Below are 25,785 nucleotides of genomic sequence, written 5' to 3' on the forward strand. Positions count from 1 at the left end.
ATATCTTTTTGAGCATTGAGAAATTTTTTTGAGCATTTCCACGACTTCATTCTATTGTCTCTATGTATATTTATCTTCATATTCAAATATTTGAATACTAATTCTCAACATAGTGTCCAAAATGATCCTATTTAATATAAATCAGATCACTCCTCTGCTCAAAACCTTCCAACTGATGGCTTCTCATGGCAGTCAAAACAAAATCCCAAGGCTGTCCTCACTATTAACTTCAAGACCCTAACCAAGGAGACCCTTTTCTGATCTCATCTACTTTCCTTCCCTTCCTTTTCTCTCCTCCAGATACTCTGGACCCTTTATTGTTCTTTTAAAAAGTGAAGGTCCTGGGCTCCTGGGTAGCTCAGTGGGTTAAGCCTCTGCCTTCGGCTCAGGTCATGATCTCCTGGTCCTGGGATCTGGCCCGCATTGGGTTCTCTGCTCGCTGGGGAGTGTGCTTCATCCTCTCTCTCTCTGCCTGCCTCTCTGCCTACTTGTGATCTCTCTCTCTCTCTGTGTCAAATAAATAAATAAAATCTTAAAAAAAAAAAAAAGTGACAGTGTTGCTACCTCAGGGCATTGCTCATTTCTTTTGCCTAGAACTCTTTTCCCCAGAAAACTACATTGTTAGTTTCTCATCTCTTTCAAATATTTGCTCAAAAGTCATCTTCTCAAAATACCTCAGAGTGGTATTTTACATTACCCATCCTACACCTATCACTTCCTATTGTCCTTTTTTTTGCCCTATATTTTCCCATAGCCTTTATCCTCCTATCAGATATAATTTATTTACATTTTCATTTCTCCCTTCATTTGAACGTAAGCCCCATGAGGCAGGGATTGCTTATTATTATTATTTTTACTCCTGTATACCCAGAATCTCAAAAGAGTTCAATATTTGATGAACAAATTAATGAATCTTTTCAGACTCCAATCATTAGTTCCTTTTGAGAAGTCCTCCAATTAGAAGGAATCTTTTTTCATTAAATCACCTCATGATCCTATATCTTATTACTTTCTTTCTCTTATCCCCTCTGTATTAGAGTTATCCAGAGAAACAGAACGAATAGACATAAATTCCCACCCCACTCCCTTTTACACACACAGGTACATACACACAGATTTTCAAGAAATTGACTCCTATAATTGTAGGAGCTGGCAAGCCTAAAATCTGTATGGCAAGCTGACAGGTTGAAGATTGAGATAAGAGTTGATGTTGTAGTCTTGAGTGTGAAGGCTAGAAACTCGGGCAAAATTTCTATGTTGCTCTCTGGAAGCAGAGTGCTCTGGGAACCTTGTCCTTTGGAGGTACTTTTGGAGACATCACCAAAAAGTCATGTCTGAGTAACTCCTTGGCCATGATGGATTAATTCAGCCTCTGGTCCCTCTTCACCTCCTGGGAGGCCTGAGGGTGGGACTGAAATTTATAACTGGAATCACAGGCTTGGCTACACTGGCGACCAGCCTCCAACCTTCCATTCTTTCTAAGAGTCACCTCATTAAAATAACAAAAGAAGGTTCATTGCTGGTAGCATTTAGGAAAATTCCAAGGGTTTTAGGAGTTCTGTGCCAGAAACAGGGAGGAAGATCAAATATATATATTTCTTATGATAAATCACAATATCACAGCCTTCCCTCTTTTCAAAACCCTCTGATGACTTCCTGTCATACTTATAAAATCCCAAATCCTAGGTTTGGCCCACAAGGCAAAACTGACGATGGCTAATCTCTGTCTCCTAGTCCACATTCTCCAATGGCTTACTGGCCTCAACCACATCCATCTGCCTGACAAGGATGCTCTATCCCCAAGTTTTTTGCGCTTGCTATTCCCTGTGTCTGCAGAATTCCCTTCAGCAAACCCATAGGTGATCCTTTTTCTGTCAGTGTCTATCCAGTAACCCATTGTATTTTCCTTTACATTAATTGCTACCCAAAATGATATTTTATTTAATGTTTGTCACCTCAGATTTTAACCTTTACTGAAACAGTGGTTTTTATTTGCTTTATTGCTATGTCTATAGCTCCTAGGACAGCTACTGAACATGTATGCCTTCAGTAAATATTTATTAATGAGGAAATGAGCCCTCTTTAACTTTCTAATAATATTGTATACAATTGTAAGCTTTTGTAGAAATTATCTTATTAGAAATTATCTTATTTATCATATATACACTAGATGATCCATAACTATTTTAGACTCAATTTTAAAGGCAATAAATACTAGGTTGGCATATATACTTTACTTTTTCTAACCCTGGATGTTTGCAGATAATAGGTGTTCAACGGATGTTTGATGACCTTCACACGCAAATTATTTTAGATCTACAAATAACATAGGTTAACACATGGATAATTTAGTATTGTTTTATGTATGAAGAAATTAATTAGCTGTAAGAGCAACAGAACTTTTGCGACTGTTTTGAAAATGTGCAAAAAAGTGCAATTTATATGTAGGGGCCAAAGGCAGGCCACTCCAAATGTGCCACTTTGTTATACTGATTATTTTAAATAACAGTTACTTAAGAAATGGCCAATGCAAAAAGAACACTCTGGCCTGCTGAAAGATAACCTCTCATTCCCTATCACCAGTGAGGAAATTTAGAGCCCAGGAGGCTTCATCAACAACAATTGTTACTATATACTAATATATATTAGTTACTATTCACTAATATAATATCCCAGCCCAAATTCTGTTTAGAATAATTTACTAAAGTCCCAAAGTTTTCTTTGTTTTGTCAACTCCTCACAGATTTATTGTCTCTTTGTCTGAAAAGTATAAAAACTGCCTGCTTTGGTCATTTCTTTAAGTCTCAATTTCATTATTGGGCCTCTGTGTGCACATGCCTTGTCTCTTTCCCTGTAGTCTGTCTTGTGTCAGTTTCATTCTTAAACCAGCAGGAAGACCACAAAGGGTAGAAGGAAAACGTTTTTCTCCTCTTTCTATATAGTCAATAATAACCCAACATTACTGCTTTTGTAATAGCTGTTTTAAGACAATGTTTTTTAAAAAAATGTATTCCTAAAGGCTTAGAGAACTATATTCAGAAATACTGAAGCAATTTAGGTGTGCTAAGCTTAAGTGGCAGAAACAGACAAGAAAATGTCCTCATGTTATTTGCCTGAATAGTTATCTGTGGAATGGGCAAGGTAGGATGTGCATTAGAATTGTTTCAGTTCTTTAAAAACTTTTGAAAAGTTGAAGTTGAGTTTCTTGTTTCATTTTTACTTCATTTTTCCAGTTTAATATTGTTTTTCTTTCTGTGTGGGGAGAACAGGTCAATGAATTTTATATAGGGAAGAAATAGGAGTGATTACCTTATGCTCACTGCAAATGTATTTGTGTTTTTACTCCAAAACTGACTCCAACCTGCAAATTTAGATATATACATTTTGAGGGGAGCTAACTTTGAAAAGACACTCTAGATTAGAAAAACAACTAGATTTTGTGGTTGGAGAACTGCATTAGGCATCAGAGGGTCTTGGTTTTCTTTTGAGTATTACAGTTGGCTGTGCAATTCAGAAAGGTTACAGGCATATTACGGTGGAGTGGAACCCAAGAAATATCTCAAACCAGACCTTTCCTTTCATTGATTTGGAGTTGATGACCAAAGACATTGCATGGAGAGCAAGGAATAAAATGGAAATTTTCTGATTACTGGGCTTATTCCTTTTCCGTTGTATTGGTATTTTAATTTTTTTTCTCTATACATCTGTATATCTATGTATCTATATTATATATCTCTCTATAATATTGTAAATCAGTCTTGTCTTTTTAAATAATTGCAGGTTCCTTGAGAGTGAACATTACAGCACAATTGTTCCCCTCATAACATCTCTCTGGAATCTGAACTCTTGGTAGATGGTCTATAAAATATATTAAATAGAACACAGTTAAATGAAGCATTATACAACAGCTGTCTAAATCCGGGCCGGGTATTGGCTCTCTCTCTGAGCAGAAGCCCCGATGAATGAGTCCTCTTCCAGATCCCCGCCGGGATTTAGAGGCGCCGGAGAACTAGTCCAGGGTTAAGGCTCAGAGGCCGCTGCAAGGATTTCAGCACCGCCCTGCGGTGAGTAAACCTGCAGGGTAGCCCTCCGGTGCTGGGCCCCTTTGGCAGAGGAACGACCCTACGGAGCATGGGGCAGGAGGTGGTGTGGAAGGAACGAAAGATTTGGGCCAAGAATCTTCTCTTCCCTGGAACCGGGAGAGAGTTTGGTGGCCCAGCGTGGCGACGCCTGTTCCTAGGCAACCTGCAGCCGCCGGCCTGGGCTTTCTGGAGTCTACCGGGAACTGTGTCTTTCCAGCTTGTCCTGTCTGGAGCTGTCTCAGGAGTTTCTCGGTAGAATTGCCCCAGTTGGTACCCTTTTCATCCTTCCCACTGTGGAACTGCTCGTTACCCAGCTTATTGGGTGAGTCAGGGTGGCTGTCCTCGTGTGTCCCACTCCAGCCCACGAATCTAAGATAGGAAGAGGGCGGAGCATCACTTGTACTTTGCAGGTGCCTTGATGTATAATCTTAACTTCGTGGGGAGTGATGTACAGACAATTACTATGGGATTAAGAATGATATCATGTTCATTCGGATACTTGGGTCTGTTATCACCCGGGGCCCAAGATAAACTTGGTCCTCTCCTTGATTATGGGATGGATTGGATCAGTTTATTCTTCGCTTTCCTTTATGTTCTGATTTGGTATAAGCATATTATAGCCGCTAATATCACTAATCAAGAGAGAAGTGGTGATAATTGCAATCGGAAGTAATCATCCTTAAAAAATGAGGGAAGTGGGTGATGAGTTCAGTTCTTTTTGGTAGCATCAAAGATAATACGGTAAGATTTGAATCTGTTTGTCAACAATATTCATACATGCTAAATGTAAAATCTCACCACTTGGCATCAGTTTGGGTGGAGACAGCCATTCAGAAGAGCTTTTCCCTGCTGCTACCACCTTCATTCCCAATATACCCCAACTGTATATTCTGTGCTATAAGGACAGACTTTGGTATGCATTCCAAAGATCCGCTCACATGCCATTTATTTGAAATTCTGATTCTTTTGCCACTAGGTTTAGGTTTCTGGTGTTCTTGAGTCTCTGCATCTAATTCCTCTCTGATGATCTGTGCAAGCAAGGGTATAGTATTAGAAAGAGGTCTGAAACTGGTGTAAATTCATGCTCAATAATAATGGTAAATAATTTGGGAAAGTAAATGTCCCCATTTTGGGGTCTCAGATTCCTTAGTTTGAAAGTCAGAAGTTTGAGCTGTTTTTGTTTCTGCAGTTGTGGCCTAGTTCTTTGACATAAGGTGTCAGTAACCTCACAGCTCTAATTCTATAGATCCTGGAGTGTTCCACATGTGACAGTTGCCTTTTGATACTCCTGTTATATTGGAGTGAACCATTTGTATGCTACATAGTTCTGAAATAACTCACATCTGAGTTGACTGAATTTACTTACTTAACAAATATTTATTAAGTTTCTACTGTTTTCTGTTCCTACTGGCTTTCTGTTAAGTACTGAGATACAAAATGAGCAAAACCATAGTCCTTGCCTTTATGAGGCTTACAGTATAGTATGAAGGGTACTAGCTACCAGTCATTCTTTGAATGCCTTATCTATTGTTTGAGGACAGAATTTATATGTGGCTGTGGTCCTTCCTTTCATATTTAGGTTCAGAGGAAGGAAACGAAGAATATGTTTAAAATGTGTACAGGTGGGGTGCCTGGGTGGCTCAGTGGGTTAAGCCTCTGCCTTCGGCTCAGGTCATGATCCCAGGGTCCTGGGATTGAGCCCCACATCGGGCTCTCTGCTCTGCAGGGAGCCTGCTTCCTCCTTTCTCTCTGCCTGCCTCTCTGCCTGCTTGTGATCTCTGTCTGTCAAATAAATAAATAAAATCTTAAAAAAAAAATCACTTCCTTTAAAACGCGTACAGGTATTTGACTCTGCATTAATTTCTTTATTGGCTAAAATATTTATTAAGTATCTACTATATTAAGGACATGAGATACCAACCTTCGTGGACTTGATAGTTTATTAGGGACATGAAAAGAGTTAATTACAAGTGAAAAGTAATGACTGTCAAGCTTGGGGAAGTACAGGGACTAGGGGGTCCTGGAAAGAAGATTTAAATTTTGCTGTTTTGTTATTTGCAAATGAATAATGGTTGTATAAAGTGACCTATAGTGATTTGAAATGGCTATTGTACTTTCTAAGGTGTAAATAATTGTGTGGTTGATGTGTGGAGACAATCACTTAGCTGATTGCTCAGAGTCCCTGTTTCAACTTGGGTTTGTTGGCTGCTAACCATCATGGCAAATACAACAGCTTTTGTGATGTGATTAAAGCAAACAACAACTTTCTCTTCCCCCAACCAAAGCAATAACAACTTCAAAAAGTTGCTTCTTTGTGAAAGATAACTCAGAAAAAAAGTCAAATTATTCTTAAATCCAGTAATTTGTGATGTTTTCAGAATAGTCTACTGTTGGTTGGTAAGTCTTCCTGACATTACTCTTGGCGTAGAAATCTAATCTTGGGGTATGAGGTTTAGTGGAGGGGGCTATGGAAATGGGGTAGAGGGAGCCATACAGATACATTAGTGAAGAACTAGGATATCTTTCAGGATTTCATTGGGCCTGCAGTAAAACTGCATTTTAATAGTAACAGTGATGGCTACCAGGTATTGAATAATCATGTTCTGCTTAATACAGGAAGATGAGAAAGGTGCTAACATTAAACTCATTTAACATATTAGAAATATTGGCTCTGAAAGACTAAGTTTTTAACCAAGCGTACATTACAGGGAATGTCAAAAATTAGGATTTTAATGTCAGTCTATCTAACTCTATGATGACACTGGGCCATGTTATCTTTCCTTAAAAATTAAGAAAAAAAGTTTACTATTAAAATAAATCTAAGTCTAATAATAGAAAAAGAAAGTATGAATTGTTAAACAACATATCCTCAGTAATATAAGGTTGAAGTGTAAAATAAAATCTTCAAAATTTGTATCACTGAGATATTCACCTGATTTTTGTCTTGTACATTTCGGTTCAAGTTGATTATTTTCAGCATTCTTTTACATGCATTTTTACCAGTTGCCTCATCATTTCTAATTGGACCATCCACTCTATTTTATTCTTTGTATCAGAGAATACTGCTTGCATAACACATTTTTACATTTGCTTACCCCGGCAAAATCAAAACTCATAAAGATTTAAGAAAAGAGTAATGAAAATAAGTTTACATCACTTTGTGGTAGGGAAGTACAGGCACTTGTTTCCTGTTACTGCTGTAAAAAATCACTACAAAGACAGTGGTCTGAAACAACATAAACTCATTATTTTACAGTTCTGGAGGCTAGAAGCACAAATGGCCGGGCTACAAATCAGGGGCTAAAATCAAGATGTCAGCAAGGCTGGTTCCTTCAGGAGGCTCCAGGGGAAAATTCATCTTTGGCCTCTTCTTACTTGCAGAAACCGCTCATGACGTCTTCCTCTCTTTTCAAAGCCAGCTTTCTCGTATCTTCATTCCTCTCTGACCTGTGCTTTCCTTCTTACATCTTCTCTTTCTTACTCTGATCATCTTGTTCCTCGTTTTATAAGAACCCAGGTAATGACACTGGGTCTTCTAGATAATCCAGGATAATTTCCACACCTCAAAATCCTTTACGGAAATCACTTCTGAAGAATCCTCTTTGTCATGTAATGTAAACATATTCACAGGGTCCAGTGATTAGGACATGGACAGCTTCAGAGAAATCTATTCGGACTCGCATTTGCCTCCTAAGTGTTGTCCCACATAATGTAATTGCCTCACAAAAAGTTGATTTTGGTGAAAGAAGCAACAATGATTAACCACATGATTTCTTTCCATGAAGTAGTGTTATGGAGTTTGTATGACTTATTTAAAATAAGAGTAAGAGTTATCATTTTGTATGTTTTTACCTTTTTCCAAGTATAGTGCAGACGTAAACTTGAATGGATTTCGAGGTTAAAGGAATTGCTGCTTCTCTTACAAATCAAACTCAGCCGTTCTCTGGAAGAAAGAAGCTGCTGCAAGTACGTGTGCTATATAATTTTCCTCTCATAGGATGATTAATTAAATAATTTTTTGACTCTTTTCTTCATGTTTTTATGACAACTTATACTCACAAATATTTAGGATCCATATTTTCTGGATTTGAAGAATTGAGTGGCCAAAACTGAAGATAATCATTATTTGAAAGTGGGTCATTACTTGAATTAGTTTTATTTTAAATAATCAAGCATATTATTATTGTTTTCATATTCTTATTTAAAAAATTATCTATGTATATCTGCAGAAAATAAAAGAAATAAGGATAGTAGAAGAGAATATTAGTATACATTTTGTATTAGCGAGGTAGAAAGAGATTTAGAGCTTCTATCATTAAGACTTTTATTCTTCATAACCTTCATAATATCACCACTGTGTGCATATATATCATTGATTAAGTACAAAGTTATAGCTGCTTTGTCCCTGTTCCCACCACAGAATTGGGTATATATAAATTTTAGTTTAGAAATACATAAAAGTGATAAGTATTTCCTTGACATTTAAAAAAATATGTATATTATTTATTTATTTATTAGAAGGAGAGAGAGAGAGGGTATGAGCAAAGGGGAGGAGTAGCAGAAGAGAGAGAAGCAGATGCTCCAGTGAGCAGGGAGCCTGATGTGGGGCTTATTCCCAGGACCCTGAGATCATGACCTGAGCAGCAGGTAGACACTTAGCTGTCTGAGCCACCCAGGTGCCCCATACTCAGCTTTTTAAATAAAGGGGCAGCTAGTAGATATTTTTGGCTTTATGGGCTGTTGTTTCTGTTGCAACCACTTAACTCAGCTGTTGTAATGAGAACACATAGACATTTCATAAATAAATAAATAAATAGTTGTGTTCCAATAAAACTTTATTTACAAAAACAGAACTAAGCCATAGTTTGCTGACCTCTGGCCCAGGGATTTATAAGCTATCATTTATTTTTCTTCTGAATTGGCTACTGTAGTTTTGTTGGAATTAGCTAAGAAAGGTAACTGTCATTCTGAAATAGGTAGGTCTGTGACTTCAAGACTGTCTTTAAGTCTGTTAAAACATTTTCTGGGAGATGATCATGGTGATGACCATGACTATGACAACTATAGTTATATTCTATTTAGATTTTCTTCCTAACCTACCCTGATGTTTCCCAAATACAATTAAGAAAATCTTTGGGGCACCTTGATGCCCCAAACAACTCGGGCTTGAACTACACAGGTCCACTTATATGTAGATTTTTAAAAATAAATACAGTATAGTACTGCAAACGTCTTTTCTCTTCCTTATGATTTTCTTAACATTTACTTTCTCTAGCGTACTGTACTATAAGAATGCAGTATATAGTGCATATAACATACAAAATATGTGTCAATTTACTGTTTATGTTTCCAGTCAACAGTAGGCTAATAGTAGTTAAAGTTTTGGGGAAGCTAAAATTTATAAGTGGATTTTTGACTATATGGAGGAGGTAGCTGGCACCCTTAACCTCAGCATTGCTCAAGGGTCAAATTAATATATATATTCCAATTAACTGATCATTTCGTGATTTTACATTTCTACATTTTTAACTTTTTATTGGGATAATATTTAAACTAATGCTATATATTAAAGCTCATACTGAATTGAATTTGTTTTCTCTTTTATGATCAGTTAGAATGATGAAGCTCAATCTTGAACGTAATTTCTGTACTTGCTATCAGTACAACAGAAATGGCCAGTTAGACAACATTTCAGAAGTAAGGCAGAAGTGTTGATGCATGAATTGTTTAGTGGCCTTATTAACTTGAAGTTTTTCTATGACTTATATATATATTTATTGTATGGTATCTGAGCTCACTATAATTTTCATATCTTTGCACAATTTTTTGGAAGTGAGACTGAACATCTACAAATGTATATGTATATATTTGTCACTTCTTTGCTTAAATCCTACAGTTCTCTCATTATCTTTAGGACACGGTCCAAGGTCTTTGACTTGTATTCTGTAACAGCTCTGACCACCATTACTTTCTCACACTCCCCATTTCAGCCCTTTCTAGCTGCTAACTCCTGGGTGTGGGCCAGTGCAGGATGAGTTGTTCCTCCGGGCTAAAGCAATTTTCTTCCCTCTGTCTTAATCTGGCTAACTCCTACTCATCCTTCGGAGTTCCATTTAAAGGTTACTTTTTTGTTGTTTTTGAAAATGCTTCCTCAATTTCCTAGACTTGTTGGGTAAAATGCTATATGTAGTTACTCTGGCATAGCACATTTTTTTTTTTTTCCACATTATTGTTTGAGTGAATGTCTTCCCCAGCCGACAGCACCCTGAGAATAAAGATGATCTGTGTTGCTTATCATCCTATGTCTCAAGCACAGTAGTGAGAGGCTTAATAAATATTTCTTACGTGGCATTTACTGAGAAAATGGTAGTCAGCTTTCTTGCATTGACTCATTGCTTATCTTTTAAAGTATAAATAAAGGGTATATATGTACTGATCTTTTCTTTTTTTTAATTAAAGCAAGGACAGACTCCAAGATCATGGGCAATCCAGAATCCTAGTCTACCTGTGTAAGTCACAGTTCTTCACACTTGAGCTGTTAAATGGGCAAATATTTATACTATATTAACAAGTAAAAAAAGAAAGCAAATTCTCAGATACCATACATTGATATGTAGTTATGATTGTGAACCATAGAAAACTGATGTGGATATGGATAGCCTGAAAATTGCCATGCCAAAATTAAAGTAGGTTAATAGGATTGAGGGTAATAAAATACTTCTCTGTTTTGTATTTTATTTAATATTCTTACATTTTCCTGAAAAAGTTTAACTTCTGTTGTATTTGGAAAATTCAGTTAAATGAATTTATTAAATTTATTAAGCAATGTGTGAAATTTTGAATTTGATAACTGGGATAGCCAAAATGAATTTAATGGGAAATATCTGTGGCTTTGATCTTATCTTGATGGATATGACAATTTTACCAGTCTTCTTTTAAATGACTTTATATGCGGACTAGACTACATTAATTCATGTTTTATATTTTACATTTTTGACTTTTACGATTTGAAAGGCTATGACTTTTATATCCTTTCAAGTATTTTATACTACAGCGCTTATTAGAAAATAGAAGGTAAAATCCTAGTTCTTTGTTAGGCTTGGCCATCTGAAATTAGCATTTTTATCGATGAAAAATGGGCAAGTATCAGCCATTTCACATGGTTCTACATAACAGATACCTGTGTGCTCATCTAGCCAAAGAATCAGGGTATGATGCAAGATACTCAGTATGTATTGACAATCAATTATGTGCTGGTAGATATTTAACAGCTGGTTTCCTGAAAGTGTGTTATAAGTTTATTTTAAATTTTACTTGTTAATTATGAATAAACAAATATATTTTAAGTTGGTTATAAATTTACTGATACAGAGGACATATGGTAAGCAATTTACAAATACTAACAAAATGTATAAACTCTTTTTTATAAATTCCACATAGCCAATTGATCCTCACAGAATGCTTTCTTTGTTTCTTTGTTTCTTGCTGAATTCTGGTATCTGTAGCCATCTGACGGTTTCAGTCTGTGAACTAGTGTAATTCCAATGTGAAAGTTGGTTGATTTTTTTAATTTATTGTAAAGTGATGTGAGTGATCTATTTGTTGACTTCTGTAATAGTTTAGGATCCTGGGACAATATTTCCTCAGTTTTTTGTTACCCACCATGTGACAGTTACAGATCCGATACAGTTTTAAGTTTAATCTGAACGATTAATGTTTTCTCCATGACTGTTTTAAGTCTAAGAGAGAAAAAAATAATAAATCAACTCCTAATTCATAACATTTGCTAGTTTTTGAGTAAATGACCCACTGTGGCTGATTTCAAGCTATGTGTATAGTATCACTGAGCATGACTTGGAAAGAGAGACATACCATTATATTACCATACAAATACCATACATGTACATAACCTCTAGAACATAGACAATAGTGAAATATGGTAGAGTCATTAGGAAGTGATGAATTTGAGTATTTATTACCTTTGTTTTTAATATAACTTATTTATTTTTAATTTTTTATAATTTTATTTTTAATAATGCTTTGTTAACAAACAGCACAAAAACTGCTGCGTATTTAACAAAAGCCTTTCACAGCTTGTAGGTGCAGCACACCTTTGGCTTTAGTGTACCTTTTTATTTATTTTAAGATTTTATTTATTTATTTTTCAGAGAGAGAGAGAGAGAGTAAGAGCATGCACAAGCAGGCAGAGGGGCAAGCAAAGGGAGACAGGGAATCTGCAGGCTCCCCACTCAGCAAGGAGCCTGATCTGGGACTCGATTCCAGGATCCTGGAATCATGACCTGAGCGGAAGGCAGATGCTTAACCGACTAAGCCACCCAGGCATCCTTAGTGTACCTTTTTATATAAGCTGTAGCGTATACGATTTGCAACTATTAAAGCCTCATTTTAAAAAGTTATGGGATGCATATAGATTATTTCTTTCAGGGTTCCACGACTTGATTTGGGAAGCCTCGTTGACTCTGATGAAGAGGTAATTTTTATCTGGTATTTATTTATTATAATAAACATTTGAACACATTATTGCATGTAGTGGGTAATAAGTATTCTTTAATTTTATTTTAGGATGATTTTTCACATATTCCACTTAGTACTGCGCATATTCATTTTAACCCACCAAATTCATCTTCTGCTCTTAGTTGGGTCACACCATGTCAGATATCACATACCCAGAATCATCTAAATGAACTGGTTAGTATTTATTTCTTACTACCAACTTTCAGAATTATAATGGGCATTTAAGCACTGTATTTAGTCCAGAAATTTCATTATGTTCAGTCCATGTTTTGTCCAGTTTAAGTATTTTATATAATAAGATTCCAAACAATCATGTTGGTGAAATAATTCTACTTCGTTTTACATTTTTTTCACATAGGAATAGTATTTTAAAAATGTCTTATACAATTAGTAAAGTACAGGTTTATCTTAATAGGAAATCCAGGAATTTAAAAAATATGGTAGATTATTAGATTAGATCTTGCTTGATTTTGTCTTTTGATTTTTGCTATTATTGATGTAGTTGTTTTGAACTCTTTTTGCTTCACAGTCTAAATTTTAAAGTAGAAAAGTGATTTCAGATGCTTAAGTGACCCTGTTTTATTCCAAAACTGTCGTCACTCTGTGATTGTCTTCTGGCTCTTGTTGAGAGATTTTTTTTTTAACATTATGAATTGCTGAAGTTATGCTTTTATTTAATGCTAATTAGGTACAAATTCATCATGAATATAGGAACAAACTCACCATAATAAATTTAATGGTTTTTCATAAGATTTGTCTCTGGAAATTAACTTATGCTTTGAGCTACTGGTATGCTATGGAGTAACTATACTTATTCCAAACTATATCCTTGGGACAATATTTACACTTCAAAAAAATATTTAGTGTTTTATTCCGTGATATGAACACAAGTTCTGATCAGTATTCTATGAGGAGGGCTTGCTTTTCTGTCTTTGTTAGTCTTTCTTCTATAGCTGGTTCTATTTTTTTAAATGTGTGTGTGTGTGTTTGTGTGTGTGTGTGTGTGTGTGTGTGTGTGTGTGTGTTTGAGAGACAGGAAGTGTGTGTGCACAGGGTGCAAGGGAGGGGCAGAGGGAGAGGGAGAGAGACTCTTAAGCAGGCTTCACGCCTAGCACAGAGCCTGATGCAGGGCTTGATCTCAAGACCCTGAGATCATGACCTGAGTGGAAATCAAGACTCAGAGGCTTAACCAATTGAACCACCCAGGCACCCTTAGCTGGTTCTATTCATGCTCTCCTTGGTCTAATTTTGGGTAAATTGCACCCTAGTCTGTATCATGCTACAGTTTTCACCCTGAAACTTCATTTTCTCCTCTAGGTTAGACTTGGATATTATCAACAGTTTTCAAGGGGCATGCTGGCTTCATCCTCCTTTGGTGTGGCTATCCCCCTTTGGGCCAATATATATGTCATTGCGTTTGCTTAGTACTCTTTTCAGATTTCACTTATCCATTGGCTTTGTTATCTTACTCCCATGGGAATGTGGTAGGGAACCAAATACTACCAGAATGTGATATATCTGAAATTCTACAAATGACAACCAGCACTTAGTGTTCTTGATCTCTAATTCCTTAAGTATTCTGGAAGAAATGTTTTTCTGGGGCAGGAATAGAAGGCTTATCTAAAGCTCCTAAGAAAGAAAAGTTAATTTTTGTCTTCCCAAATTATTTTAGAACGAAGACTGATCTTTAGTAGGGAAACCAGGTGCAGGCTTCCTGCTTTTTAAGGCCACTGCCCATTCTGAGCAATTCCATCTGCTTTGATTGCTCAGTGACGCTTTACCAGCTAAATGTTTTAAATATCACCTCTGGGGGTGTCTGGGTGACTCAGTCAGTTAAGCATTTGCCTTGGGTTTAAGTCAAGATCCTGGGGTCCTGGGATTGAGCCCTGCGTAGTGCTTCCTGCTGAGCAGGAAGCCTATTTTCCCTCTCCCTTTACCCCTCCCCCAGACTCGTGAGCATGCTCACTCTTGTCTCAAATCAATAAAATCTTTTTTTTTTTTAAAGCCACATATCTTTGTATCCTGTCTTTCTTTCTTTCTTTTTAAAATGAACTACTTTTTAGAATGGTTTTAGGTTCATAGCAAAATTGAATGGAAAGTACAGATATTTTCCTGCTCAGTGGAGAGCCTGTTTCTCCCTCTCACTCTGCTGTTCCCCCTGCTTATGCTCTCTCTCTCAGTCAAATAAATTAAAAAGAAAATAAATAAATATCAGTTCTGTTTAGCACATAGATCATAATGATCTATTTCTTAGGCATACATGTTAAGATAAATGATAAACCTATTAAATGTTAATAAGGAAAATTAATAATTATTTTGATTTTTCTGAGATATAACATACTTTTTTATTTTTATATCTAGGAGCAAGACATAATACCTGAAAACTTGCCAGAACCAACAAGCAAATATAAACTAAAATATCAGCAATATGAAACTGAAATGAAAGAGGGATATAAACAGTATAGTCAGAGAAATGCAGAAAAGACAAAATCAAAGATCACACAACAATCTCCAAGAAAAAAGATAGATGACAAGGTAATGTATGAGACTTTATAAAGTTCTGATGACATTTTATTTTTTTTTAAAGATTTTTTAATTTATTTATTTGACAGACAGAGATCACAAGTGGGCAGAGAGGCAGGCAGAGAGAGAGAGGAGGAAGCAGTCTCCCTGCCAAGCAGAGAGCCCGATGTGGGGCTTGATCCCAGGACCCTGGGATCATGACCTGAGCTGAAGGCAGAGGCTTTAACCCACTGAGCCACCCAGGTGCCCCACGTTCTGATGAAATTTTAAAAAATTATATGTATTATAGAAATCTTTTTGTCTTGTATGTTTTGCTGTTAGTCATAGTAAGTATAGTAGCTATCATTTATTTCTGTGTGCTAGGGACTGTTATTTTAAATATTCTGCTTGCATTAACTAGTTTCTTCTTCTTCTTCTTCTTTTTTTTTTTTAAAGATTTTATTTATTTATTTGTCAGAAAGAGAGAAAATGAGAGAGAGCACAAGCTGGGGGAGCAACAGATAGAGGGAGAAACAGGCTCCCTGCTGAGCGAGGAGCCTGGATTCTCTGGACTAGGTCCTAGGACTCTGGGATCATGACCTGAACCAAAGGCAGACACTTAAATGGTTGAGCCACCCAGGCACCCTAACTATTTTATTCTTAACAACAACTCTAAAAGTTTATTATTATCATTTTCAAATGTGAAAACTCTAGCCGTATGACCTAGTTATCTTCTCTGTGTAAGGAGTTTTCCATTTGACTTGGGATTGAAAATAAGGCAGTATTAAAAAGCTGTTTTTCATGTAGCTATCTTGAACTTTGTTTGTCTCACAGTCTAAATTTTAAAGTAGAAAAGTGATTTCAGATGTTTCAGTGACCCTGTTTTATTCCCAAACTATTGTCACTCCATGATTGTCTTCTGGCTCTTGTTGAGAGATATTTTTTAACATGAATTTCTAAAATTATGTTTTTACTTAATGTTAATTAGGTATAAATTCAACATGAATGTAAGAGCAAACTCACTATAATAAATTTAATGGCTTTTCATAAGCATATAGGAAAGGTCACCCTTGAATTATAGAGTGAAAGGTTTAGAAACATATTTGTGATACCACTGGTCATAAAGGGGGAAAATAGTTCAATATAATTATTTAATGAATTTTTTTGTAAGAATAATGTATTTTCAGGGAAGTTTGCTGGTTGTATTTACTTAAGTTTTTTTTTAATAGGTAAAAATAACTGATTAACTTATAAGTAGTTATGGCATATGAGCTGTTTTATTTAATCTATGTATGAACCATCCTGAACTAACTCTATCACATGGTGTTCAGTGGAAGGATTATTTGGTCTCTTTTATGTTAAGACAGATTTCCCAGATCCAAACAGATGCACACAAGTATAATAATCTGATGTCTGTAATACCAGGCAGGATAATAATTTCATAGCCCTTTAGAATTTGGCCAGATAGCTGTAGGATCTATCATGTGATATTTAAGTCACTGTAATAATGTTGGGAAAAATAGAACGAAGATTTCTCTAAGCTCATATTTTATTTGCTTCCACAAAGTGGTTTAAAGTATTTTTCTTTAAGTGAGAGTGTGCATGTATGCACACACAGGTGAGGGGCGGGGAGTGGGGAGAGACTCGTGGGCAGATGGTGGGGCAGAGATAGAGACAGAGAGAGAATCTGAAGTATTTTCCACATTCAGTGAGGAACAAGATGAGAGGCTTGATCTCACAATCCTGAGCTCATGACCCAGCTGGGAATCAAGAGTTGGATGATTAACTGACTGAGCCACCCAGGCGCTTTAGTTTTTTAAAGTAAAACTGGTTTCCTTGGACACAGTTTCAAATGAAGGTATTTGTTTGTTTTTGGTTAAGGGAGGAACAAATATTGCTTGTGAAGCTTGCTATGTGATTGTGATTGGTGACTACTTTATTGTATGAATAAAGGGTTTTATAGAAGCCAGCAGATTCACGTTTTCTTCTGGAAAAATTATGTTTTACTTGGTTTTTAAACATCTACATATGTAGATTTTAAAATGTATGTAATCATTACTTCATATGTCTTGATAGCTTTACAAAAAGGCCCTGGTTTCCATACATAATAATTTTGTACTTAATGGGTTCAAGCAACTTATTTGATGTCTTTTTAGATATATACCATATGAAAATCAAAACTGCTGTATAAATGGGCTATTAGTAAATCCCATTACAATTACATTAGTTAATACTGGAATAGTAATCTTTGGAAATAGAATTGCTCCCTTATATAAGAAATTTAAGACCCTCTACAAAGCAGGGAACAACATGAAAATTGATTCTTTTTAGTAATTAAAAAGCTAAAGTTAAAAATATTTAGGATCTAGGACAATAACCAAAGGCTGTAACCCCCAACTAGTCAAGCTGATATATCACTCAACAGATAATCAATCAAACTGTAAAGTAAAAGTTCCCCACACTTGTCTGAATGGCAAATTTCCTTTGTTGAGTTTTCCATCCATTTAGTATAAAAAGCCAATGAATCTCTTATTGTCAAATTCTTACCTAAAATGTAAATTTATATTTTAAATAATGAAACATCTTTAAATAAAACATGAAAATCATGAAACTTTAATTTTATAGAAAATACTAAGTCAGTGAATAAAACAGGCAAATATTTTTGCCCTCACAGAGTATATGTCATAATGGAAGGGCTTAGCGAGAAAAAAAATGAATGAATGAATGAATGAATGAATCAGTGACACAAACCATTTAGTCTGACGGGTGGTGATAAATGCTATGGATGGAAGGGCACTGGGAAGACCAGGGCCCAAGTTGGAATTGCAATTTGTACAGGTTCCCCAGGAAAGATCTTTACCATTAAGTAGCATTTCAGCTCACATCTGAAAAGGGTAATGCACAAGCCACTCAGGATAAACTCTAAAGTGTCATGAAGTAGAAGGGGGCATGGAGTATTTAAGAAATACCAAGGAAGACAGTGCGGTCAGAGGAGGAAGAGCAAGGGAGAGATGGAGAGAGAGTTAAGAGTGGTGCTGGGAGGCGGATCTGCAAGATCTACATGTAGACTACATTGTAGACTACATGAGCACCTTGCCTTTTCCTCTGAGTCAGAAAGCTCCTTTGCTACATGAGGATGGGTTTTACAGAGAATAGGATGAAGTTGGAAGCAGAAAGATATTTGAGGAGGCTGTCACAATAATCCACATGAAGAATGAAGATGATGGCTTGGACCCAAGCATCAGACTTGGATAAGAAGTGGTCATGATGAGAAGCCAGACTCTGGAAAGGTTTTGAATATCTGAGAGTATTTGCTGAGAATATTTGCTGATGGATTGGTTGTAGGCTTAGGAGAAAGGGATGATGGAAGAGGACTCAAGGGTTTTAATTAATCTAAGGATTAATTAATCCGCTTAATTTACCTCATATAATGCTAAACATTTTTTGGTGACTGTTAAAATAAAAAATTATTTAGGAAAAAATATATTAGGAGGTAGATAAATAAAATTATAAAGTATCTTCATAAATTGATTTCCCAATAATTAATACATTTTTTTAAAAAAGATTTTATTTCTTATTTGACAGAGACAGAGAGAGCACAAGCAGAGTGAGCGGGACAGAGAGAGGCAGGCTCCCTGTTGGGCAGGGAGCCTGAAGTGGGGCTCGATCCCAGGACTCTGGGATCATAACCTGAGTCAAAGGCAGACTCTTAACCAACTGAGCTACGCAAGTGCCCCTCAATAGTTAAAACTTATACAAGATGCATTATTTGCTTGTTGAATGAGTATTTATCTAGTGCTCACTATGTGTGGTCCTGTTCTGGGATCAGCTATTTTGTAATAAAAATGACAGACAAGGTTCCTTCCCTCATGGAGCTTATAGCAGTAGAGGCAGGCAACAATTCATAAACAAATGTATAATAAGATTTCATGTAGCAATCAAAGGTCACGAAGACAGAGTAGAGTATGAATATGGAATGTGACCTTTTAAGAAAGCTCTAAAGTAAGAATAAACCCTGGAGGGAAAACTCTTAAAATCCATTAAGTTTTTAGCAGTTGCTATCCTGCCAGGGCATTTTTGTTGTTGTTAAAAGAATGTAAGTACACCTTATATTCAGAGAAAATTTTTGTGTTTATCTTTAGGATCTCAAAGGATCCTTTACCTCAAAGGATACATCCATCTCTTAGTACCTCTGAATTTCATTTTACAAAGGAGTGAACATGCCCATTTTTATTATCTTTACAAAGACTCAAATGGGCAATAATAGTTATGATTGTTGCTACCTTTTTATCTAATGCTTATTAGATGTCAGATACTTTTATATAAGTGTTGGACATTTCATCTGTGTGTGTGTGTGTGAAGTAGTTACTATTATTAATTCCCCTTTTAATTCCCATTATCATGGGTAAACTGAGGCATAGTACAGTCATCTAGCTAAAAGGTGGAAGAACTGCCTTCAAATAGACAATCTGATTATCAGAGCCTGTACTGTTACACACAAATAACTTGTTAGGTGTTATGTATTTGTTATGTATACATTGTTGTACACTATTAAAGTGTTCAGAGGTTATTTAATACACTATTTTGTTAAAAACAAATATGCTAAATATGTGAACTAAGTATAAACTCTCAAGAATTCATTTGTTGCTTTCACTTACAGTGTATTCAAGGTGAAGAATCCATCGTGGGTGGTCTTACCACTCTGGATAAGAAAGCCCTCTTCCAACATGGCTATGCAGACATCCCTTACAATGCACAAAGTAGTATGAAAAAATCTGATGCTGTAAGTTAACCAGATCTTTACTTACTTGTTAAGCCATTAGGATAATTTACCCTCAAAGATTCTGTAGACTTAAATTGAATAAATAATTGCAACAATTGAATTAGGACTGTGGTGGATGTTCACTAATGTGTAAATTGAGTCCTCATTTTTCCAAAGGTTGATGTTTGGTATATTTACTGTGGAGAAATAGTCTTGAATCTTTGAGAGTTTATAAAAATTTAGTTTATACTATTAAATGTTAATTGGCTGCTATTTTTGTCAGTGGGTTTATTTAACATCACGCCTACCCCTAAAGTAACAGTTATTTTTTGAAAGTGATAAGCTAATAAAACTAGGGAAACTTCAGCAAATTAAGGGAAAGAGGAAGAATTAAGTTTTTTTTTTCTTAGAAAAAGGAAAGCAATACTCTAGATTCTTAATATTAGCTTTAAATTATGTATTTTACAAAATCAACTAGATTTTTGGATGAGTATCACTTAGGCCAGATCGGGTACAAATAGAAAATTACATTTCTATAGCATCCTGGAGCAATCAGACCAAACTGCTTCAAGTTGGAGTCCACTGCTCACCCCAGACATTCCCAGATGATTAAGATCTTAGACATATTTGTAATGGATTGTTGAAATGCCAGTGTGTAGTGGTTCAAAAGTTGGGAAACCTTGGTTTAGTTAGCCAATAATAATAAAGCATTATGGTTTTAGATGGCTATATTATCAATATCACCGAGAGGAAAGTCAATATATATTTTATTTGGATTACAGTCATCCAGAATTAATATGTTCTCAGTTGACAGCAATGTGTAGTCAGTATCTGGATCATGGACTGGTTTTCTGTGGATAACTCAAGTTGCTAATTTGTTTTAGTTTTTGTACTGCAACAACATAAACATTGTTTTCTATGTCTATTATTATTTAGATATTTAAATTTAATAGAATAAGGAATATTACCAGGATTACACTAAAATTTTAAAAGCTACTTTATAAGGCAAAATAGTCTCCCAAATAAAGCTTATTTTGATATGTCCCTGAAGATATACTTGAAATGGATGTTATTGATACTTAAGACCCATTGGGTAATGTTCTTGGTGTCATCCAAAGCCAGCTGGGTGTTAGTGGATTTCTTGTACTTACGATCACTTTCATTCACTAAATTCAGCATCAAGTATTTCCCTTTATTGTGGTAGCACATATTTATCTTTTTTTCCCCTCAAGGACATGTTTATGTGAGTAAACTTTCCATGCATTTGAAATTAGTCCTGATTAATTTTTTAAATCTAGGTGGAAACTTTTTACTTTAATTTTTAACTACTTAATTGAACACCAGAAGTAGTGAAACTTTGGTTTTCATATCTATCTCTTCTAGTTTGTTGTCATTTTTCAACATTATTAGATTCTTTGTGTTAGTGTGACTTCTGTTTCTAATCTGCTTTATGTTTACACAGACCTCAAAATCAATGTTCCTGAGGGTGGTTCTAACCTTTCCTGCAGTAAGCCACCATAAATGTCAACCCTTAAGGTGGGCTTTCTGCATGGGCTCTCTATTCATTAATTTCACCTCTTCTGCTAGCTTCTGGGTTTTACATCTATGTTCTGGCTGAACTTTTCTGTATATAATTTCATATTTTAGTCAGTGTTCACCTTCATCACCCTTAGACATAAAACACACTTTGCTGTGCCTATAAGTTACCATGTGCTTTTTAACTTTTTAATTGCTGTTTTAAATTTATTACTAAACAAAAATGTTATAAATTGTCATGAGCTTAGACAACATCAGATGGAGTTATATGTTAAATGACGTGAACTATATTTATATGGGGCATGTTTGGATGTATAAACTGTATCTTAATTTCTGCTAACCACCCCCACCTCCAGAAAAGCCAAATTCAATTACAGACTAGCCTTTAAATAATTGCACCCAAATTTCCAGGTTTCTTGGGAGTTTCTATGATACGCCTTTAGTCATTCTTACTTGAATGTTGTGTCCATTTTGAAGAGTGCGGTCCTTAAGGTTACAAAGCCTCTATCATACGCTACATTATTGTCCTTGATTTCATTTACTGGAGTGATCAATGGAGATGACAGTAATTTACAATGTAAAAACAGAGCAAGCTTTATTTTGACCATTTAATTTTTTAACATCTTTTATTTACTATTCAAAAGAAACATTTGAGTAAATATAATTACATTACGATCTAATTGGAATTAAATGATTACTAATATTTCAATTTGATATAACCTAAAATGTATTAAGATTATTTTCAAATGAGTTGGAAAAGCAAAAACCAGTGTGAAGATAATTTAATCAAACCAGTAATTGAGAAAAGTTGATCAATGGATATTATGCATAGAAAATATTATCCTTTTAATGATGGGAGGCTTTTGAAAGATTTTTATTTTTAGTTTTTGATAAAGGGTTGAAGGATTCCAATTCAATTTTTGCTTTATCTCCTATGAACAGTTTTAGAACAAACACTTTTTTTGTCGCTGTTGGTATTCTTGGAGCACGTAAAAGTGCCTCTTACAAGGCATCTGTCAGGGAGGGGATATCACGGTCTCCTCCTCCTCTGTTCTGGCTTCATGAAATTCAGAGACAGTGCATGGAAATCTCTGATGATTTCTACTGAAATTGAAGTGCATTATTTTTAGGAAATAAATCATTGTATTTTCTGATTAAATAATTGGAATTTGTTTTTATTAATGATGATATAGTAATATCTATTTAAGAAGAAAGTTGGAAATTTAAGTATATTTTAGGGTCCTTGTGTTAACTACAGTGTTGTTCTGTTTTATGGATAATGAAATTTTTAAAATTTTCTCTTCTCAGGAAATGGTGGCTGCACAGAGGAAGAAACAGACTGTGGCAGAACAAGTGATGATAGACCACTTATCTAGGTGAGAGTTAGTAGTAATGAGTGAAAGAAACCATTCAGAAAGTTTTCATTACATTTTTTTTTTAAATCTTTAGTCAATCAACAGGTGGCTAACTCCAAGGTTCCCACACGTTCTCCGTTCACTACACTCACAATATTGTAGAGATGGGTTTTTACAGCATTCCTTGGCCAGTGGAAAGACCCAATGCTTATCTTTGTTAAGTATTTTTCTCTAAATAACTTAAGAATTTACTTCATGACAACTTAATGGCCATTTCAAAAAAATAATATGCCTAGATTAAAAGAAAAATATTTTTACTTCATTCTTAAATAGCCACAGTTGCTTGTATGCACCTTCTGGGGCATGGCATAATCTCTCCAACCTTAGAATTGTTGAGGATGCTGTCTCTTCACTTTCAGTTCCACATGGCACTTGCTGTTCATCATGGCAACTGTAGAAGAATCGGTCCAGCAAACATTTAACCTCACTGAAAGAGTGTAGCATGATATCTTGGTGAAACTGTGAATTACTTTAAGCTAATAGTTATGTGGTCTCCAACAAATATCAGGTCTCACTGTATTGCCCTCAAAAATTAAAAATATCCCACATAGTCCCTGTGAGTTCCCTGTGGCATCCTGGAGTGACGTGGTGCACAGTTTGGGAACTGTGGGACTGTTAAAAATTTAAAACTTAATCTGAAGTCTCATAACTCTTAGGAAACTGGGAAAAGGATAATTACCTGTTGTGCTAAAAATTGCATGATAATATGTAAATATTGTAGGATTTCAGAGAAAGGCTGGAATAGTCTAGAAAGTCTTTAAGGAAGATGTAAGACTTATGGTTAGCTGTGAAAAAAAATTATTTAGGTGGCAGAAAGGTATTCTACATGCATGTTTTTCAGCAACTGTCTTGAAATAATTAATTATACTTACAATCTTTAATGTTCCTCTTCTGTTATCCCTTGAACTCATTTTGTTGATATTTTTACCCTCACTGTGCCACTGCAGTATGTCCTTATAAGATAACTCATCATGGCATCCACATTGCCCAACTAAAGGTGATTTCTCCGTTCTCATTTACTTGACCCATCAGCAGTATCTCTCTCTTTTATTGAAAACTTTCTCCTCTTTGAAGTACTTTCTTTTTTCCCATTGGCTTCCTACACACAACACTTAGCTGCTTTTCCTCCTTCTGCTCCTTCTCAATCTCTATTCCTGGTTCCTTTCATTACGTGGGAGTACACTGGGCTCCATTCTTAGACTTTTCTACACTGATTTTCTAAGTGATCTCATCTAGTATCATGCCTTTAAAAAGCATTCAGGGACACCTGGGTGGCTCAGTGGGTTAAAGCCTCTGCCTTTGGCTCAGGTCATGATCTCAGAGTCCTGGGATCAAGCCCCACATCGGGCTCTCAGCTCAGCAGGGAGCCTGCTTCCCTCTCTCTCTCTCTGCCTGCCTCTCTGCCTACTTGTGATTTCTCCCTGTCAAATAAATAAATAAAATCTTAAAAAAAAAAAAAGCATTCATACATTGATGCTTCCTTGATTTGAGGTACCAACATCATGTTTGCCAATCTGGGCTCCTGGAAGTTCTTTCACTCCTTCCCCCATGACCAAATCCTCTTTGATTTTCCTCCAACGTAGTTCCATTCTTTAGGTTTTTCAGACCTAAAATCTTGGTGATGCTTTTGATGCCTCTCTTTTTCTCAAATCCCGTATTCAGTTTTCAGCAGTCACTCTCAGTTCTACCATCAAAACAAATTTACTCCTTCTGCTGCCATCATCCCTGTTCACAACATCATCTTCTTTCTCCTGGATTATTTCAGTCACTTTCTAACTGGACTCATTGTGTTTGCACTTGCCCTTCATTGCTCTATTCTTAACCCAGTGGCCAGAGTACGTCTATTAAAAAGTGAGGCAGATCAAACCCTCCAGTAATTTCCCATCTTAGAGTAAAATCTGTGTATTGCTTATGTATTATGACAAAACCTAGTAGCTTAAAACTACAGTGAATAAACAGAACTTGTGTATCTTCAGATCAACTGTCCAGGCTAGGCTTAGCCAATTGGCTCTTGCTTTTTAATTTGGCCAGTTATATATGAACAAAACAGTGGGCTCCATTCTGAGCTTAGGCCTTAAGAAGCCTTATATGTTTCCACTTACCTTTTGAGCTTTTGCCATATTTGTGAGAAGAACACAGCCTGGTTACCCCACTGACCTAAAGAAGAACATGACTCTGCAACTGCAGCTGGGCCACTTAGTCAAGATTGTGCTAGATGAGCAGATCCCCAGCCAACCCACACTTACATGAGTTAGTCTAGTTACCATCAGTAGAGCCATCCAGCTATATACAATTGGCAAAGCAAGTCAAATGGCTAAGCTCAAAACGAGAGCATGGGAAGTTGGTACTGCACACCTATAATGAGGCCATGGCAAGGATGTAGATCAGGAGTGCTAAAAATTATGGTCAATAATATAGCTTGCCCAAGCCCTACATCATCTGTCCACCATTAGAACTTCCTACTTCTCTCTTTGGCTGTTCTGCTCCAGCCATTCAGCTTCCTTCCTGTTCTGTAACATACCAGGTTCACTCCTGTGTTAGGTGCTCTGCATATGTTTTCCCCACTGCTTGGAATGCTCTCCCCCGCCAGAAATCCATATGGTTGCTTACCTACTTTGTTTCATGTCTTCATTCAGGAGTCACCAGCACAGTGTCTATTTGTTTAAAGAATAATAAGAGAGAGGGGCGCCTGGGTGGCTCAGTGGGTTAAGGCCTCTGCCTTCGGCTCCGGTCATGATCCCAGGGTCCTGGGATCGAGCCCCGCATTGGGCTCTCTGCTCAGCGGGGAGCCTGCTTCCCCCTCTCTCTTTGCTTGCCTCTCTGCCTATTGGTGATTTCTGTCTGTCAAATAAAGAAATAAAATCTTTAAAAAAAAAAAAAAAGAATAATAAGAGAGAGACTTGGAGCTCAGAGTTCCCTCAAAAATTTCGATCTATCTTTAGATAACACTTAC

General features: G+C 36.1%; 1 protein-coding gene across 46 annotated transcripts in view; it reads left to right on the forward strand.

Moving 5' to 3' along the window:
- The window catches only part of CAPS2 (calcyphosine 2), a 170,738-nt gene that overhangs the window by 116,805 nt on the left and 28,148 nt on the right, over window positions 1-25,785 (forward strand). For 6 of the 46 annotated variants that reach the window (XM_082740441.1, XM_082740425.1, XM_082740466.1 and 3 more), the window contains 7 exons: window positions 7,951-8,048; window positions 10,542-10,591; window positions 12,528-12,573; window positions 12,666-12,791; window positions 14,979-15,152; window positions 19,780-19,902; window positions 22,726-22,793. In XM_082740441.1, coding sequence (XP_082596567.1) covers window positions 7,968-8,048; window positions 10,542-10,591; window positions 12,528-12,573; window positions 12,666-12,791; window positions 14,979-15,152; window positions 19,780-19,902; window positions 22,726-22,793 — 668 coding nt within the window. In that variant the 5' untranslated portion in view covers window positions 7,951-7,967. Of the gene's footprint in view, window positions 1-3,986; window positions 4,405-7,945; window positions 8,049-10,541; window positions 10,592-12,527; window positions 12,574-12,665; window positions 12,792-14,978; window positions 15,153-19,779; window positions 19,903-22,725; window positions 22,794-25,785 lie in introns of those variants that run through there. The other 40 variants (XM_082740433.1, XM_082740429.1, XM_082740444.1 and 37 more) reach the window with 24 other exon arrangements.

This window comes from Mustela nivalis (genome assembly GCF_964662115.1).
Source record: "Mustela nivalis genome assembly, chromosome: 7".
In the NCBI taxonomy this organism is placed as follows: domain Eukaryota; kingdom Metazoa; phylum Chordata; class Mammalia; order Carnivora; family Mustelidae; genus Mustela; species Mustela nivalis.